General features: G+C 65.6%; 1 protein-coding gene across 1 annotated transcript in view; it reads right to left on the bottom strand.

Moving 5' to 3' along the window:
* SORCS2 (sortilin related VPS10 domain containing receptor 2) overlaps positions 1-17628 on the bottom strand; it is a 153209-nt gene that overhangs the window by 23930 nt on the left and 111651 nt on the right. Inside the window, exons 3-9 of the mRNA XM_079770893.1 lie at positions 16119-16256; positions 12066-12139; positions 8238-8302; positions 5918-6036; positions 5357-5446; positions 3214-3393; positions 1641-1787 (exon numbers count right to left, since the gene is read on the bottom strand). Coding sequence (XP_079627019.1) covers positions 1641-1787; positions 3214-3393; positions 5357-5446; positions 5918-6036; positions 8238-8262 — 561 coding nt within the window. The 5' untranslated portion in view covers positions 8263-8302; positions 12066-12139; positions 16119-16256. The remainder of the gene's footprint in view (positions 1-1640; positions 1788-3213; positions 3394-5356; positions 5447-5917; positions 6037-8237; positions 8303-12065; positions 12140-16118; positions 16257-17628) is intronic.

The following is a 17628-nucleotide window of genomic DNA, read 5'->3' as shown; positions in this document are numbered from 1 at the left end:
AGCCCAGGGTCCACGCTGATCCCCCGCGTTCCCCCTCCCCGGCCACCAGGACCACAGGAGGGGAGGAGCCGCTGAGCCACCCCCCACTTTCTGTCTTCTGTGCCCCACGGGGTGCCCACACCTTGGCCTTGGCCTTGACTTGCTCACGGGGGTCTGGCCTGCCTGGCTGGGCCGCACCCCGCCTGCCTCCCACCTGGGGTATCGTAAGGCCGGGACATCCATCTCTCAGAGGCCATCTCCTCACTGAGACAGGAATCTATTCTTAGCAAAAACCCGCTTTGACGGATGACCGAACGCGCCCTCTCACAGCGCCTGCTCTCGGAAGTAGGTCAGCGGCGCTCTCACCCTCCGTTACCAACCCGACGGGAGGGGCTTCGGTGGAGGGTGGCAGGCCCCGAGCTGGGGGGTCAGCCCGGCTCAGCAAGGGGTGTCCCTGCCCGGGCGGGGCTTCCTCAGAGCCCCCCCAGGGGTCGGGTTCTCTGTTTGGGGGGAGGAGGAGCCCATCCTGCCTGGACTGGGCCCACCGAGGCCCGGGCCCTGAAAAGCAGGCGCCCTTACTCCCTTTACAGAGGAGGAGAGCGGGGGGCAGGCTCGGGCACCCCCAGAGCACACCCTGCCTGCGAGGGCCTTTGAGGCCAGAGAGACACAGACCGAGCAGCGAGCCTGTCCCAGCGCAGCTGCTCCGTGAGGGCACCTGGGCCGGGCGTCCCTGCCTGCGCGGAGCGTCCCATTCGTCCTCCCGCGTGCACAGGGCTCCCCTCCTCCCTCCCTCTGCCACGAAGCTGCGGGGCACCGACTGGCTGGCCGAGCTGGGGGAGTCGTGGGGACCCAAGAGGGCAGCGCTGTGCACTCAGCCCGGGCCCTGCTCCCGCTCTGGGGGCCCGCTGGGGGAGGCGCAGGGGGGGGGAGTGCGGCTCCCGGGAGCAAGGACAGGCGGGCCCAGGGCAGCCTGCCTCCGGCCGCACACCCGCTGCTCCCGAGTGCCCCCCCAGGCCAGGGCTGCTTTCTTCCCATCCTCACGGGCACCGGCCTGCGTGCCACCCAGGGCCCCGGGCAAATCCACGCCTTGTCTCCCGCCCCCCTCCCAGGCGGCCAAGACCCTGGGCAGCAGGGCATGGGTCAGGGCCTGGAACGGTGACATCCGGGCTACGGCCCCGCCCCCCCAGGCAGAGCGCACTCCCTCCCTCAGCGTCAGCCAGCGGGTCTGAGGCGGACCGTGGCCGGCTTGCCAGGAGTTTGCCCGCCTCTGCCCTCCCTCCGCATGGCCCTGAGGACGTGCCCTGGTGTCCCGGGGGGAGGGGGGGGATGCCAGACACACGGAGCCCAGCCCGCCCCGAGGTGTGAGCAGGCGCCCGGCCGAGCCCAGACACAGGCCTGGGGGCCGTGAGTGCTGTTTGGGGGGTGGTTTCGCCGCAACGTTGTGGCAGCAGCTCACGGCCACGCGTCCCTCTCTGTCCTCCAGGTCACGCTCCGGTGGAGCAAGGAGCACCCGCAACCCCGCCCACCGGGACCCCGTCCTCTGTGAACCCGTCGCGACACTGAGAACGGTGGTCTGTCCCTCCAATGGCCCTGCCCAGCGGCACCCTCCCGCCCTCGGGGTCCCGGCAGCGCGGCGGCCGCAGGCGCAGGCGGACACTCACGGGCTGGCAGTGGGTCGGCTTCCCGTTCATGTCCTCGCGGGGCGGCCGCAGGCGGTCCCAGTCGCGGCCCTGGTTGTAGGTTATGAGCGTCGTCACCTTCCCGTTGGCCTTCTGGTTCGCCAGGAAGACGCCCTTCACCCCGTGCACCTGGGACAGACACGCGGGCCTGGAGGCCTGGCCGGAGCCCCGACGGCCGGCGTCCCAGAGCCCCGCCCAGAGCCTCCGCACGCGGCCTGTTCACCCGCCAGCAGCCCGGGGCCGGGCCGCCTCCCGCTCCAGAGACGCGTGGGCGCGGGGGACAGGAGGCCCGGACTCCAACCCCGCAGACGGAGCTTCCCCGACGCCGAGCTGTGCCCCCACCAGAGGCAGACGCCGGCCGCCGGATGGCAGCAGAGCCCGGGGCCCCAACAGGCCTGAGCGTCAGGTCCCTGTCTGCGGCAGAGCTCCCGCTTCAGGCCCCGCCCCCCCCCCCCCCCCCACCCGCCCGTGGACCGCAGGGCCTGGGCCTATGGAGCTGGTTGGGGCTTTCTTCTGAGACCCCGCAGCTCAGCCCAAAGTGCCGGGGAGCAAGGGCCCGCCCCGCCCCGCCCCGCCCCCAGGGGCCCATGGCCATGACCAAACACCCCCCAGCCGTTACTAAACTGGCTCAGAAGAAATGGCCACGGATCAGCAGTTTCCAACAGTTCAACATCCTGGTTCCGCAGGCCCACCCTCTCCTGGAAGCTCCTTAGTCACAGCCTCAGACCCAGCCACTGAACCCCCCCTGAGCCCCCCAAGCCCCCCACTGAGCCCCCCACTGAGTCCCCCTGAGCCCCCCACTGAGAGCCCCACTGAGCCCCCCCTCCGTCCTCACATGGATTCCTGTGTGTCTGTGTGTCCCCTCTGGACCCTGATAGGACACCTGCCATCAGACCTCCTCTCAAGACCCTTCACTAATGACAGCTGCAAAGACCCTTTTTCCAAATGTGGTCCTGGTCCCGGCTCTGGGATGGGTGTGGCCACGCCTCCTGGGGTCTCTGTGCGGCCACTGCCATGGCTGGGTCCCCTGCTGGGAGGCCCTGGGTCCACATTAGAGGGAGGAGAGGGGAGCCGAGGAGAGGGACAGAGAGTGAGAAGGAACTGGACCGACGTCGATAGACAGACGGAGGGCCAAGTAGACGGGGCAGGGGAGAGGCCGGGGAGAGAGGGCCTGAGACAGAGTGGGGGCCACAGCCGCTGTCCCTCAGGCCAAACCGGCCTGGGCTGGCTCTGAGCCGGATGTGGGAGCAGAGGGCTTCACGGATGACCCCGCGGTCCCTTCGTAACAGGACCTCTAACCCAGCCCCAGGTGAGCGGAGGCCACCCCCGCAGCGAAGCCCAGCCTCCTCGCCAGCACCCGCGCCTCTGAGCTCGTTCGCGTCACATTGCAGGTGTCGTCAAAACGAGCACCTCTCCGTTGCTCCCAGTGCCTACACGGCGTCCTCCGGGCCTGGGGGGCCCCCCTCTCCGGTCCTTTAAGAAATATTTGCAGAACCCGAGACCGAGGATTAGAGAGAAGGCGGGGGGAGGAGGGGCAGGCAGGGCCAGGTCCCACCTCCAGGACGTCCACCATCACGCCCTCCTCCGCCTGCCGGGAGCTGCGCACATCCTCCAGCACCAGCGAGTAGAGCACGCCGCGCGGGTCCGACTGGTACAGGTTGTACGTGTCCGTCTGGTACCACTCCTGCACCGCCACCAGCACCTGGCTCTCGTCCGTGCTGATGACCTGCAGGTCCTGGGGGCGCGGCGGGAGAGCACAGGGTCAGAGGCCACGGGGGAGGGCGAGTGAGGCCCACCTGGGGGTGGGGCCTGCCTGGGTCCTCCCTCTCAGCTCTGTGGCCTCCATGTTCCCACCTTAAAAATGGGGTGCCAGCCTGACCCTCCACACGGGGCTGCAGCAGGGAGGACCGGCACAGGGGTGGGGCCGGGAGGCCTCCTGCTCCCCGCCCAGGGCCGGCTGTGTGCCCATCTGTCCCTGCAGGAGACGGGCAGCAGCCCGGGGTCCAGGTCCCAAAGCTGGGGGGTGGGGGCAGGAAGGATCTGGTGTCCACCTAACCCCGTGGTCGGCAAACTGCGGCTCGCGAGCCACATGCGGCTCTTTGGCCCCTTGAGTGTGGCTCTTCCACAAAATACCATGGCCTGGGCGAGTCTATTTTGAAGAAGTGGTGTTAGAAGAAGTTTAAGTTTAAAAAATGTGGCTCTCAAAAGAAATTTCAATTGTTGTACTGTTGATATTTGGCTCTGTTGCCTAATGAGTTTGCCGATCACTGACCTAACCCAACACCAGGACGAAGGGCCCAGGACACAGGACCCCGATGCTGCAGCCCCTAGGGGGGGAGGAAAGCTGCTCAAAGCTGAAAAGTCCCCTCACTTCCTGCCCCCCAACACTCACCCCCGGGGACGCCGAGGCGGTTGCCCTAAGCGAAACCACTACTTTTCCCATTTCTGACTCAGGCGGGGTCTGAGGAACTCAGGTGTTCGAACTTCACAGCAATCCGCCGCCCGAGGCGGGTAGGACCCAGAGCCTGTCTCCTCTCGCCACCGCACACCTATCCTGCAGCCAGGCTCTCCCCTGCCCCAGGGCCTTTGCACATGCTCTGCCTGCCACCTGAACAGCTCACCCCCCTCCTCCTTTGGGCTCCAGATGAAATATCCCCTCAGGGACCCTCCATCACTCTACCTCTGCCTCTCATTCCCTTCACAACACAAATCACGACGTGTGATGATTTTACTCATCTGCCTGCAACTTGGTTTCCTGCCTCTTTCCTCTCTGGAAATGCCTCTAGAGTAGGACCCGGGGTGGCTGGAGGGGGGGGGGGGAGGGGCTCTGAGTCACAGCGCCTGCACCTGCCCAGTGAGCATGTGTGGGAGGCAAGGGTGCAAGCACCCTGTGCATCTAAGTTATGCACGTGGAGTGGAGAGCTGCGAAGGGGCCAGGCCATGCGGCGGCCTCTGGAGGGAGAGGCGGCGTGAGGCGGGTTTCAGGCCCACCCAGACTTGGGTTTGAGCCCCGCTTTGGTTTCTCCCTAGCTGTGTGACCTCAGACAGGTTGCTCAGCCTCTCTGGACGTCAACCTCCTCCCTTGTAAGATGGGAATCACGTATCTGCAGGGTGTGGCTGTGGAGCTCAGTCCTCAGGTTAGGCTGGGAGCAGGGCCTGGGCAGCCCCCTGCTCCCCCATGTCTGTCTGTCCAGGCAAAGGGAAGGAAGTAGCATTCATGGAGCACCTACTGTGTGCCAGGCACCATACTAGGCAGTTGGAAAGCAGAGGCTGATCAAACAGAAGCTGCGCCCAAACTCCAGCTGAGAGCAGGAGGCCGGCCCGGGAGGTCCCTGCACCCTGGTGTCAGGAAGGAGAAGGGCGGGGTGCGAGGAGGAGAGGGAGGCCTAGACCAGCCTGGAGGCTCACTGGTAAGTGGCATTTCTCCTGGAACATCACATGGGAGGAGCTCTGGGGAGAGACAGGCTGGCAGAGGGAGGAGCAAGGCAGAGGCCCGAGACAGGACGAAGCTGGGCACGTGGGAGGCCGGCGCGGAGGGTGGGAGGGGGCGGAGCTGGGGGGAGCACGGCCACAGTGCCTTTGTCCATCCTGACCCGGGGTCACCACATCCGTGTGAGAGCCTGTGCCCCGAGTGAGTGCAGGCTCAGGTCGTGGTTTCAGGGGTGACAGGCGGGGTGGGGGGCGAGGAAACCTCTCACCTTCGGCAATGCGTACTTCGGCAGCTTCATCTGGGCAAATTCGTTATGACGATAAGACACGTAGTACTTGGTCTGATTGCCTGACGTTGCCTAACAGGAGAGAGAGCATGTTTTTGAGGGGTTCGGCTCCCTTTCCAGCCAGATCCTCACGAATTAAAAACCACGCTTTGTATTCAGCACACAAAAAAAATAAATAAATGCCCTTTTACTTTGCTTGTACCTGCTCTGCCTGAAATAGACAAACTCCTATTCATCCTTCAAAGCCCCATACCAAAACGCCCCTCCTCTGAGAAGTCTTCCCCACCTCCTTCAGTTAGAACTACTCTTTCCTCCTTCTCCTGTTTCCCTGCAGCTGAGTTATGGAACAAGGTGGAAAGGCCAGCACCCTGGCCCGGGGATCGGCTTTGCAGGGGCGTTGAGGGGATGCCTGCAGCCACAGCCACAGCCACAGCCACAGGGAAACTGTGAATTAGTGGCACTTGAAAATCAAACTGCCTCCTGCCCCGGTGACTGCATTTCCCCTTTTCTCCCCGTCCTGCTGCCCGCTCCCGAGCGCCGCACCTTAAAGAAGATGAACTCGTTCTGCAGGAGCAGAGACCGGTGGTCGATGGGGCCTGCGAACAGCGAGCTCAGCTTCCTGCTGGAGCAGTTGTGGACGTGGGCCGTGACGTACCGGGTTCCTGCGGGAGGAGAGCCGTCGGGCAGCTGAAATCTCTATCCAGTCGCCCCAGACACACTGAAGGCTGGGCCGTCCTGGCCCCATCTGCCCGCTGGTGCCCTCCCGGGGGTTTGTTGGTGGGCTGGCATTTTAAGGGACTTTCCCCGTGGCCACACCCACTGCTGCGTGGGGGTGGGGGGCTCTGGGCCCCGAGCTCTTTACCCCTCAGGAAGCTGTCGGTGGCCCCATCTTACAGGTGAGGAGACGGAGGCCGAGGAGAGGTTAGGTGTGAGTCTAAAGCACGGCCATCGGCTGCCACCACGTTTCCTAAGGCCAGGCCACACCTGTGTCGCCTGCGGCTGCTTTCAGAGCCACAGAGCCCGTGGTGGCAGCGACCACGTGGCCCTCCTGCTGAGTCACCAGCTGGCCTCGACAGGGAATCGCTGACCCGGTCAAAGCCCCGCAGGCGAGCGCCCGAACCTGAGCGCAGGGTGACCACACCTGCCCGCGGTCCGTGCCCCTCCACTCCTACCCTCGGTGCCTGCACACCACGGCACCTCGGGAGTGTTGGGTCCAATGACTCAGCGGCACGTCAGGCACACAGTCAGCCACCCTGTGCCGCTGCCACGGCCTCCCGAACCCGCCACGTCCCCTCGCAGCGGCCTCGTCACACCCTGCGGCCAACAGTGCCTGTCCTGCCCACGGCCTGCCTGGCTGGACACGTGGTGGGGACCGGCCTAGGTCAGGCCTAAAGGTGGCAAGTCACTCGCTCATTCATTCATTCACTTACCTGTTAACTCACTCACTCACTCACTCATTCATTCACTTACCTGTTACTCACTCACTCATTCATTCACTTACCTGTTAACTCAGTCACTCTCTCAATCACTCACCCACTCTCTCACTCACTCACTCACTCATTCATTCACTTACCTGTTAACTCATTCATTCCCTCACTCATTCATCCACTTACCTGTTACTCACTCACTCATTCATTCACTTACCTGTTAACTCAGTCACTCTCTCACTCACTCACTCATTCACTTACCTGTTAACTCAGTCACTCTCTCACTCACTCACTCATTCACTTACCTGTTAACTCACTCACTCGCTCATTCATTCATTCACTTACCTGTTAACTCACTCACTCTCTCACCCACTCCCTCTCTCTCTCATTCACTGACTGTCTGTCTCACGGTGGTGAGGCCCGTGTTCCAGGCCAGGTGCCAACACAGATGAACGCCACGCTCGTGGCGCCGAGGGGCTGTCCAGCGGGAATAAAGGCCTGGTTTACGGCACTTGCCCGCGTCTGTGCTGTAACAGCCACGTGGCCATTCTCCAGCCGCCAGGAGGGGGTTTGCCCACGGAGCCGAGAAGGGGCGTGGCCACGAGGCTCTCCTGGCCCAGCAGCAGCTGCTGCTCTGGGGGAAGCAGACAGAACAGACCGACAGCCACGGATCCAGGGGGGAGCTGAGGGCTGGGAAGGCGGCAGGACCTGCGGCAGCTTCCCTCTGGAGCGCTCTCGTGGCCCGGCTGAGCACCGGTGCACGGACCCATTTCACAGCCGGAGAGACTGAGGTGCCGGGCGGAGAGGTCGCTTGTCCAGGCTCACGTGGTGGCACAGGCGGGCTGGGAGCTGCCGGCCCTGAATCCACCTCCACGGAGCCCGCCCCGCGCAGGGGACTGCTGCTCGCACGTGTCAGCGCGCATGTCAGTGCGCACCCGCCGAGGGCTCCGCTCCCAGGGAAACCAGCAGGAGGAGGTGGGGCCCCGGTGTCCCCAGGGGAGTACGGCCGCAGCGGGACTGCAGGAGGGTGGGGCCCTCCCCCTCTTCCCCTCCCGCTGCCCCCTGGCCGCACCTGCAAGACGGCTGATTGTGTCTGCTGCCCCCACAGCCGGGGCAGGGGTCTCTGTTCCCGAGTCCCCAGCACGGAGCCCCGCCCCACGGAGGGGGAACCAGTGGAGGCCCCCTCAGAACTCAGCAAGCCCGGGGTGGGCCTGGGTGAGCGGGAGACACTCAGCGCTCAGGGGCCAGAACACATCGCCTGGAACAGACTTCCCACCGGAGCGGAGCGCCCGGCTTCCGGCTCCCTCCCCCCAGAACAAGCGCGGTTAGGATGATGCCGCAGCACGCGCGCAGAGCTGGCCGTGCGGGCCGTGGCCGAGGAGGGCGGCTCCCGCGGACGGCGCCCAGGGACCACGGTGTGGCCCGCCCTGGCTCACCTCCTGCAGGGTCCTGGGCCTCCATGTGCACCAGGTCCGCGTCGGCGCCCCCTCCAGACTCAGCCCTGGAAGAGAAGGGGCTCGGCTGGCTCTGGGAACGGCACGGTGCCGGGGTCCGTGTCCGCACCCCCTGCAGCCACGTGGCCTCCCGAGCCGGAGACCATTCTTCTCGCCGTGGCTGGAGGCCAGTCCTCTCCAAGGCGCCACGGCTCCCGGGGTGTGCGCCCGGCAGGGACCGGGTCTGCTGAGCGTCCTGTCTGCATCGTCTCCACAGGAGACGTCCCTTACGCAAGACGTTCCCATGGCGTGTGTGCGTGCGTGTGCGTGCGTGTGTGTGTGCGTGCGTGTGTGTGCGTGTGCGTGCGTGTGCATGTGCGTGCGTGTGCACATGTGTGTGTGTGCGTGTGCGTGTGCGTGTGTGTTTTGGGGGGCATTTTGTTTTGTTTTTGATCGAAATGAACTTGGGAGCCAGGGGCAGGCCTGGGCTATCTCCCTAATTTTGCAGATTCGGGAACTGAGGCTCAGAGAGGCAAAGCGCCGGCCCTGAGGGTGCACAGCCGTCAGAGGCAGGGTGGGCTTCCCTCCAGGACTCTCCGTCACCCGGGGCTCCCGGCCACCCACCCACCACAGTGCGTGCTGGGAAGTCACTGGTCTCAGCTGCTGCTCCCCGCCCCCCCCCCCCCACGGCGATAGTGGCTCAGGCACACGGCGGGCATGTGCCTGGAACCCGGCGGCCACCGTGGCTGCGGAGGGAGCCGCCGGGAGGCTGAGGAGGAGGGTCCGCAGCTCCGAGGGCTGTGTGCTCAGGGGGCCGGGGCGGGCCAGCTGCGTCAGCGTCAGAACCGAGCCGGGGCCGCAGACGTGCCGTGGGGGAGCGAGCGGGGACCCCTGTAGTGCCCTGACCTTTGAGCTGTGGGCGCCAGCTCCAGTCACTCTGACCCTCAGTGGAGTCTCGATGGCAGGGGAAGTGCGATCTAGGCTTCCGTGAACAGAGCATCCTGAGCCCCTGGACGGGGCTCTCCTGCCTGCACTCCTCCTTCCCGGACAAAGAGGGCCACTGTCCCCACCCAAGGAGCTGACGGGCCTCCGGGCTGCGCAGTGACGTGTGGTCTCCCAGTCCGCCAGCTGTACGTCCGTAATGGCACCAGCCTGTCCTCACTCACCCCCTCCTTCACTCTGCCTCCCTCCCTTCCTCACTCATTCATTCACTCACTCACTCACTCCTTCCCTCCTTCCCTCACTCCCTCCCTCCCTCACTCATTCACTCACTCACTCATTCACTCCCTTCCTCACTCACTCACTCACTCACTCACACACTCACTCCTTCCCTCCCTCACTCACTCATTCACTCCCTCACTCATTCACTCACTCCCTCCCTCACTCACTCATTCACTCCCTCCCTCCCTCACCCACTCATTCCTTCCCTCCCTCCCTCCCTCCCTCATTCACTCCCTCCCTCACTCATTCATTCATTCATTTATTCCCTCACTCACTCATTTGTTCACTCACTCATTTCAATCCCTCAATCACTCACTCACTCATTTACTTACTCATCTATTAATTCAGTCACTCATTCATTCACTTACTGGCTCACTCACTCCTTCCCTCCCTCCCTCACTCACTCATTCACACCCTACTCACTATTCACTCCCTCCCTCACTCACTCCTTCACTCATTCACCCACTCACTCATTCATTCACTCACTGACTCACTCACTCATTCTCCCACTCCCTCTCTCCCCTACTCATTCCCTCAGCCCCTCACGCCCCCATCAGCGCATCCCCATGGCTATTTGCCCACCTGCCCACATCGAGGCCTTGGACTGGGCAGGGAGCACCGCAGGCCTGAGGCCCGGCCCCTGCAGGCCCCCCGTGAGCTGGGGAGACACTGCCTTTACAGCGCCTCGGACAGAGCTGACTCCCGGCAGGAGACGACAGAGCTGGCCCCTGCCCCTCCCGTGTCCAGGTCCCCAGAGGCGGCACTTGGGGAAGGCCCCGGCCGGGTTCGCACACAGTTTAGGAACAGCAGGCACGGGAGACCTCCCACGGGCAGCGCAGCCCGGAGTCAAGTGCGGCGGGAGCTCACGAACTGCCTGTGCTGTCCTGGATGGAGGGCAGCCCGGACGCCATGGGTCCGAGGCCCCTCAAAGGCAGCGCCCCCCCCCCCCCCCCCCCCCGCCCGCACCGACAGAGGCCTTGCCGCCGGCCCGCACCGAGGCCGAGGGAGAAGCAGACACGCTGCCCGGCACGGTGACCGACGGCACGGCGCGGCCACGGAGAGGCAGTCCCGGCAGGGCTGCGGCCTCCGGGCAGTGCGACCAGACGCCGTCCGGGCTGGGTCTCAGAGGCCCTCCGTAGCCTGAGGACGGGTGTCTGGGTCTCAGAGGCCCGCCGTAGCCTGAGGACGGATGTCTGGGTCTCAGAGGCCCTCCGTAGCCTGAGGACGGGTGTCTGGGTCTCAGAGGCCCGCCGTAGCCTGAGGACGGATGTCTGGGTCTCAGAGGCCCTCCGTAGCCTGAGGACGGGTGTCTGGGTCTCAGTGGCCCTCCGTAGCCTGAGGACGGATGTCTGGGCCTCAGAGGCCCTCCGTAGCGTGAGGACGGGTGTCTGGGTCTCAGAGGCCCTCCGTAGCCTGAGGACGGATGTCTGGGTCTCAGAGGCCCTCCGTAGCCTGAGGACGGGTGTCTGGGTCTCAGAGGCCCTCCGTAGCGTGAGGACGGGTGTCTGGGTCTCAGAGGCCCTCCGTAGCGTGAGGACGGATGTCTGGGTCTCAGAGGCCCTCCGTAGCGTGAGGACGGGTGTCTGGGTCTCAGAGGCCCTCCGTAGCGTGAGGACGAATGTCTCTGCTGCGGTGTGCACGCCAGGCCTGAGACATTGGACCTGGGGCCGGGCCGGTGGATGGTCAGTGCTCACAGCGTGGCAGCCGCTGGGCAGCCATGATGACCTCGCTTTGGGGGCGCTGAGACACAAAGGGGAGGGGGTGCCCAGGGCCTGTGGGGGCCCAGCGTGCAGTGGGTCCCCACGCCGCCCTCCCGCGAGGCCCCAGGAGGCCACTCTGAGGAGCTCACTGTGTGCATCTCAGAAAAGCCGGAGCCGAGCGTCGGGCACACGGGCCTTGGCCAGTCCGCCGCCCGCTCCGCATCCCCGGGGACCAGGCCGCGGGCAGCACCTGGTGTGGTTATCGCTCACACACAACAACGGGGGTGTCTGCGGGGCTTGGGGGAGACGCAATGCGGTCACAAAAGGCCCGGCGGAGCCCGACGGGAACAAAGGCCCCTTCCGGCGGCTCAGCAGACCAGCTCCCGCCAGCTTCCGAGAGCGCGTGTGGCGCAGGAGAGGGCAGGGCGCTGCTCCTGTGTGTGTGTGTGTGTGTGTGTGTGTGCACGCATGCACATGTGTGTGCAAGGAAGAGCAATCCGGTAGACAGAAGGGCGCGTGCCCAGAGGCCGCTGCACAGAAAGGCGCGGGGAGCGCGGGCTCTGAGCGCCGCTGGCCTCGCTGCCCGGCCTCGGGGGTGCTTGTCCTCCGTGGGCCTCGCTCCCTCACCGGACACAGGCCTCCTGGGCCCCGGCTGCCTGGCTGGGGGGTGAGACCAGACCACGCTCCCCGGGAGCACAGCCCAGGAGCCACCCGCCCCAACTACGGGCCAAGTGCACGTGCGGCCCAGGACGCCAGCCCCGGCCTGTCCTCGCCCAGCAGAGCCCAGGGGCCCTCCGGAGGCCCCAGGGGGTGAGGCCGGGCAGGGCTGGGGACAGGCAGGAGCAGGGAGCCCGGAGCCGGGGGCGGGGAGGGGCCCGCGGGACCCACGCTTCCTCTGTGGTGCGCTCACCAGAACACGTGGTCCTTGGTCACCTGCTCGTGCAGCAGCAGCCACTTCCTCCCCAGGTCACAGGACACGTAGAGCTGGGCAGACAGAGGGACAGCGCTTGGTCAGGAAGAGCCTCTCCCGAGCCGCCCCTGCTCCCGGGGACGCCTCACCCGCCCTCCCGCCACGGGGACGCCTCACCCGCCCTCCCGCCACGGGGACGCCTCTCCCGCCCTCCCGCCACGGGGACGCCTCACCCGCCCTCCCGCCACGGGGACGCCTCACCCGCCCTCCCGCCACGGGGACGCCTCTCCCGCCCTCCCGCCACGGGGACGCCTCTCCCGCCCTCCCGCCACGGGGACGCCTCACCCGCCCTCCCGCCACGGGGACGCCTCACCCGCCCTCCCTCCCGCCACGGGGACGCCTCACCCGCCCTCCCGCCACGGGGACGCCTCACCCGCCCTCCCTCCCGCCACGGGGACGCCTCACCCGCCCTCCCGCCACGGGGACGCCTCACCCGCCCTCCCGCCACGGGGACGCCTCACCCGCCCTCCCGCCACGGGGACGCCTCACCCGCCCTCCCGCCACGGGGACGCCTCACCCGCCCTCCCGCCACGGGGACGCCTCACCCGCCCTCCCTCCCGCCACGGGGACGCCTCACCCGCCCGCCCTCCCGCCACGGGGACGCCTCACCCGCCCTCCCTCCCGCCACGGGGACGCCTCACCCGCCCGCCCTCCCGCCACGGGGACGCCTCACCCGCCCGCCCTCCCGCCACGGGGACGCCTCTCCCGCCCTCCCGCCACGGGGACGCCTCACCCGCCCTCCCGCCACGGGGACGCCTCACCCGCCCGCCCTCCCGCCACGGGGACGCCTCACCCGCCCTCCCACCACGGGGACGCCTCTCCCGCCCTCCCGCCACGGGGACGCCTCACCCGCCCGCCCTCCCGCCACGGGGACGCCTCACCCGCCCTCCCACCACGGGGACGCCTCACCCGCCCTCCCACCACGGGGACGCCTCTCCCGCCCTCCCGCCACGGGGACGCCTCACCCGCCCTCCCTCCCGCCACGGGGACGCCTCACCCGCCCGCCCTCCCGCCACGGGGACGCCTCTCCCGCCCTCCCACCACGGGGACGCCTCTCCCGCCCTCCCACCACGGGGACGCCTCTCCCGCCTGGGCTGAGGACCGCGGGTACAGGGGGTACCGACCAACCCCCAGAGGCTGAAGGCGGGTGTGGAGCTCCCTAAAGGGCCCTCCGACCAGAGGACCAGGAGGACCAGGAGGGAGGCGGTGCAGGGTCCCGGGGCCCCCGCCCAGTCCTATGTCCCGCTTCTCTGCAAAGCCCAGCTGCCCGTGGGCCCCCGCCGGCCCGCTCACCTGTCAGCACACCTATCCCCACTCACCTGTCACCATGCCTACCCCCGCTCACCTGTCACCATGCTCAGCCCTGCTCACCTGTCACCATGCCTACCCCCGCTCACCTGTCACCATGCTCAGCCCTGCTCACCTGTCACCATGCCTACCCCCGCTCACCTGTCACCATGCCTACCCCCGCTCACCTGTCACCATGCCTACCCCCGCTCACCTGTCACCATGCCTACCCCCGCTCACCTGTCACCATGCCTACCCCCGCTCACCTGTCACCATGCCTACCCCCGCTCACCTGTCACCATGCCTACCCCCGCTCACCTGTCACCATGCCTACCCCCGCTCACCTGTCACCATGCCTACCCCCGCTCACCTGTCAGCACACCTACCCCCGCTCACCTGTCACCATGCCTACCCCCGCTCACCTGTCAGCACGCCTACCCCCGCCCACCTGTCACCATGCCTAGCCCCGCTCACCTGTCACCATGCCCAGCCCCGCTCACCTGTCACCATGCCTACCCCCGCTCACCTGTCACCATGCCTACCCCCGCTCACCTGTCAGCACGCCTACCCCCGCTCACCTGTCACCATGCCTACCCCCGCTCACCTGTCAGCACGCCTACCCCCGCCCACCTGTCACCATGCCTAGCCCCGCTCACCTGTCACCATGCCCAGCCCCGCTCACCTGTCACCATGCCTACCCCCGCTCACCTGTCACCATGCCTACCCCCGCTCACCTGTCAGCACGCCTACCCCCGCTCACCTGTCACCATGCCTACCCCGCTCACCTGTCACCATGCCTACCCCGCTCACCTGTCACCATGCCTACCCCCGCTCACCTGTCACCATGCCTACCCCCGCTCACCTGTCAGCACGCCTAGCCCGCCCTCCCTGCTGGGGGCACTGAATGAATGAGCAAACCGCCCGGGGCTGGGGCCGGGGCCGCCACCCTTTCCTGGAAAGCCCTGCAGTCTCTGTGGCGACTGCCCGTCCCTGCCGTTGGCGCAGGAGAGCGGCCAGGGACAGCACGCGAGTGGGAGGCATGTGCCAATAAAACTTTATTCACACAACAGGTGGCAGGACACTGTCTCCTGACACTTGTCCAGGGTCCGTGATCAGAAATGATCACCTATGATAAGGAGAAAGGGTTTTTAAAAAAATCTGTATTTTTTATTGATTTCAGAGGGGAGGGAGAGATAGAAACATCCATGACGAGAGACAGTCATTGATGGGCTGCCTCCTGCAGGCCCCCCTGGGGATTGAGCCGGCAACCCGGGCGTGTGCCCTTGGCCGGAATCGAACCTGAGACCTTTCAGTCCGCAGGCCGACGCTCTATCCACTGAGCCACGCCGGCCAGGGCTGAGGAAGGGCTTTCGGGGAGCTCCCATCCCTGGGGCACAAGCATCAGGGGGCCAGGAGCTCAGCGCCCTGTCAGCAGGCGCGAAGGCAGTAGGTGCTCAGTGAACACGCGGTTGGACTGGATTTGCAGCGGGAGAGCCTGGCAGCGGCCGTGGCCGCTCACGGAGCCCGGACAGAGCTCAGGGCTTGTCCAACGCCCTTCATTCCGCACGCACACGCACACGCACACGAACACGCACACGCACACCACAGAACTGAAGCTCAGAGGGTAAGCCGCTCAAGGATGCAGTGTCCGCTCACTGGAGCAACTCCCACGTTGCAGACCGAGCATAATGGAGGCTGGCTGAGGAGTCCCCTGCGAAGGATGACAGTCACCTCCACCCTGTCTCCGTGGCATCGGCGTGCCCAGGCCAGGGCCAGTCCCACCTCCCATCTCCATGGACCCGTCTGCACATCGGGAGAGCCCTGCCCATCTCCTTGGACAATAAGTGCATAAAAACCAGCTGGAGCCACCGGTTCCCGGAGGCCGATGATAAAACCTCCACCTTAGCGGACACGCTATCCTCGCTGAGCCACGTGCGCATGCTCCTGCCCCGAACTCCACGAAGCCTCTCCCTCGGCTCTCATGGGAGGGGGTTTCAGGATGCACGTCAATTGCGCGGAAATACAATGTTTCTGCTTCCCAAAGGCAAACACACCAGGAGAAGCAAGAACACGCGCACAGGGACAGACCGGTCCGCGGCTAAACCTGCAAGAACAGCCCCGCGGTGCCGCTCAGGGGGCTGGGCATCGTCCGGGCACTGAGAGGAGGCTGGTTCGATTCCCGGTCAGGGCACAGGCCCAGGTTTCAGGCTGGATCCCCATAAGGGGGCCTGCAGGAGGCAGCCGGTTTTTGTTTCTCTCTCTCCCTCCCCCCATCTCTCTCTCCCCCTTCCTTCCTCTCTCTAAATCAATAAAAAATACATGCAGCCCTAACCGGTGTGGCTCAATGGATAGAGCGTCGGCCTGTGGACTGAAAGATCCCAGGTTCGATTCCGGTCAAGGGCATGTACCTTGGTTGCAGGCACATCCCCAGGAGGGTGTACAGGAGGCAGCTGATCGATGTTTCTCTCTCATCGATGTTTCTAACTCTCTCTCCCTCTCCCTTCCTCTCTGTAAATGGTCAATAAAATATATTTAAAAAGAAAAAAGACCTTATAACCTAATTTAAAAAAATACATGCATACTACATATATACACATAAACAGACAAATATACACAGACACAGACAGACAGACACACACACACACACTCGGCCGCGGCCCGCGCCGCCCGCCCGCACACCTGGCCCTCCGGGGTGCAGGCCAGGACCTTGTCCTCGTCCTTGGGGTGGAAGATGAGCTTGTCCACGGTGAAGGGCACCAGCTGCTTCTGGAAGGTGGTGGCCTCGTCCGTGCTCAGGAACAGGTGCTGCTCCCCGCTGCTGAGCGAGGAGCTGAGGAAGAGGATCTGAAACACAGGCGGCAGGTGGGGCCAGCTGAGGGGCCAGCTGGGGGCCAGCACTGAGGGGCCAGGGCTGAGGGGCCAGCTCGTGGGGGCCAGCATGTGGGGGCCAGCCCGTGGGGGCCAGCATGTGGGGGCCAGGGCTGAGGGGTCAGGGCTGAGGGGCCAGGACTGAGGGGCCAGCACGTGGGGGCCAGCATGTGGGGGCCAGCACTTGGGGGCCAGTACTGAGGGGCCAGTGCTGAGGGGCCAGTTCGTGGGGGTCACGCTCGGATGCCCACTTCCCGTTCTGTGCCTCAGCTTCCTGGTCTGCAAAGGGGAGGACACAGCACGGCGCCCGGCCCTGGTGAACCTGCAGTGACAGCCTAACAGGCCTGTGACCGGGCCATCTCCTCAGAACTCTGCGAGGCGACTCTAATTACACCGGGGGCGCCTCGCTTGGCAGATGGGGAAACTGAGGCGCAGAGACGGGAGGCAAACTGCCAAGGTCACAGGCCAGGCAGGAGGGAGCCAAGGTCCAGATGTGAGCGTGACTCCCGAGCCCCAGGGTTCCAGGGGGCGCTGCCGGGAGGGGTGGGACTGGCCCCCACAGGCGAGCACAGCTTTGAGGGCAGGCGTGGGGCCGTGAGACCCCTTCTGCGTGGGCGCCCCCCTTCCACCCCGACATCCCTCTGGAAGGCCTTCCCGCCGAAGACCATTAAACACCGAGCAGAACCCCTGAGCCGCACGGAGCTCCCGCCTCCGCGTGAACAAACGGTGCTCCGGTAGGTCCAGGCCCACGCACACCCCCCAGTCCTGGGCAACGTGCCCCGAGCTGTGTCTGTACAGAGGGCAAATGTGGGGGAGGGGGAGGGGAGCCGGCGATCGGAGAAGCGTGCTTGCTGAGATGTTTAACGACACGGGTACCGTGTGCTCACCACAAACACAGGGTCAGACGCCAGGCACGTGTGCCTCCTGTGCGTGCCACACGGACCATGTGCCAAGGAAGGTTAGCATCGGTGTGCCCCTGGTGAGGGTGCAGAGCGAGTCTCACGTTCTCAGGGAAGACGCGTAAAATAAGGACGAAAGGGTTATCACGCAGCCATGGAAAAGAGGGGAACCCGGCCATTGGTGACAACGCGGACGAACCTTGCGGGCATTGTGCTGCGTGAAGTGAGTCAGACAGGCAGAGAGAGACACACCTCCTACCATCTCACGTATATGTGGACTCAAGACCCAGCTCAGGCCAGAGGTGGACGGCGCACCGAGGCCGCAGCCGGGCAGACACGCGGCTATACAATAAAGTCCCGAGGGGTCACCACTGGTCACCGGTGGCCAGTGAAGACATGCGTTGCATGTTTGAAAGTTGCTAAGCAAGTAGAGTCCTAAAAGCTCTCGT

This window comes from Cnephaeus nilssonii (genome assembly GCF_951640355.1).
Source record: "Cnephaeus nilssonii genome assembly, chromosome: 1".
In the NCBI taxonomy this organism is placed as follows: Eukaryota; Metazoa; Chordata; class Mammalia; order Chiroptera; family Vespertilionidae; genus Cnephaeus; species Cnephaeus nilssonii.
The sequence above is the reverse complement of the archived record's forward strand: the minus strand, read 5'-3'. Positions and strand labels throughout refer to the sequence as shown.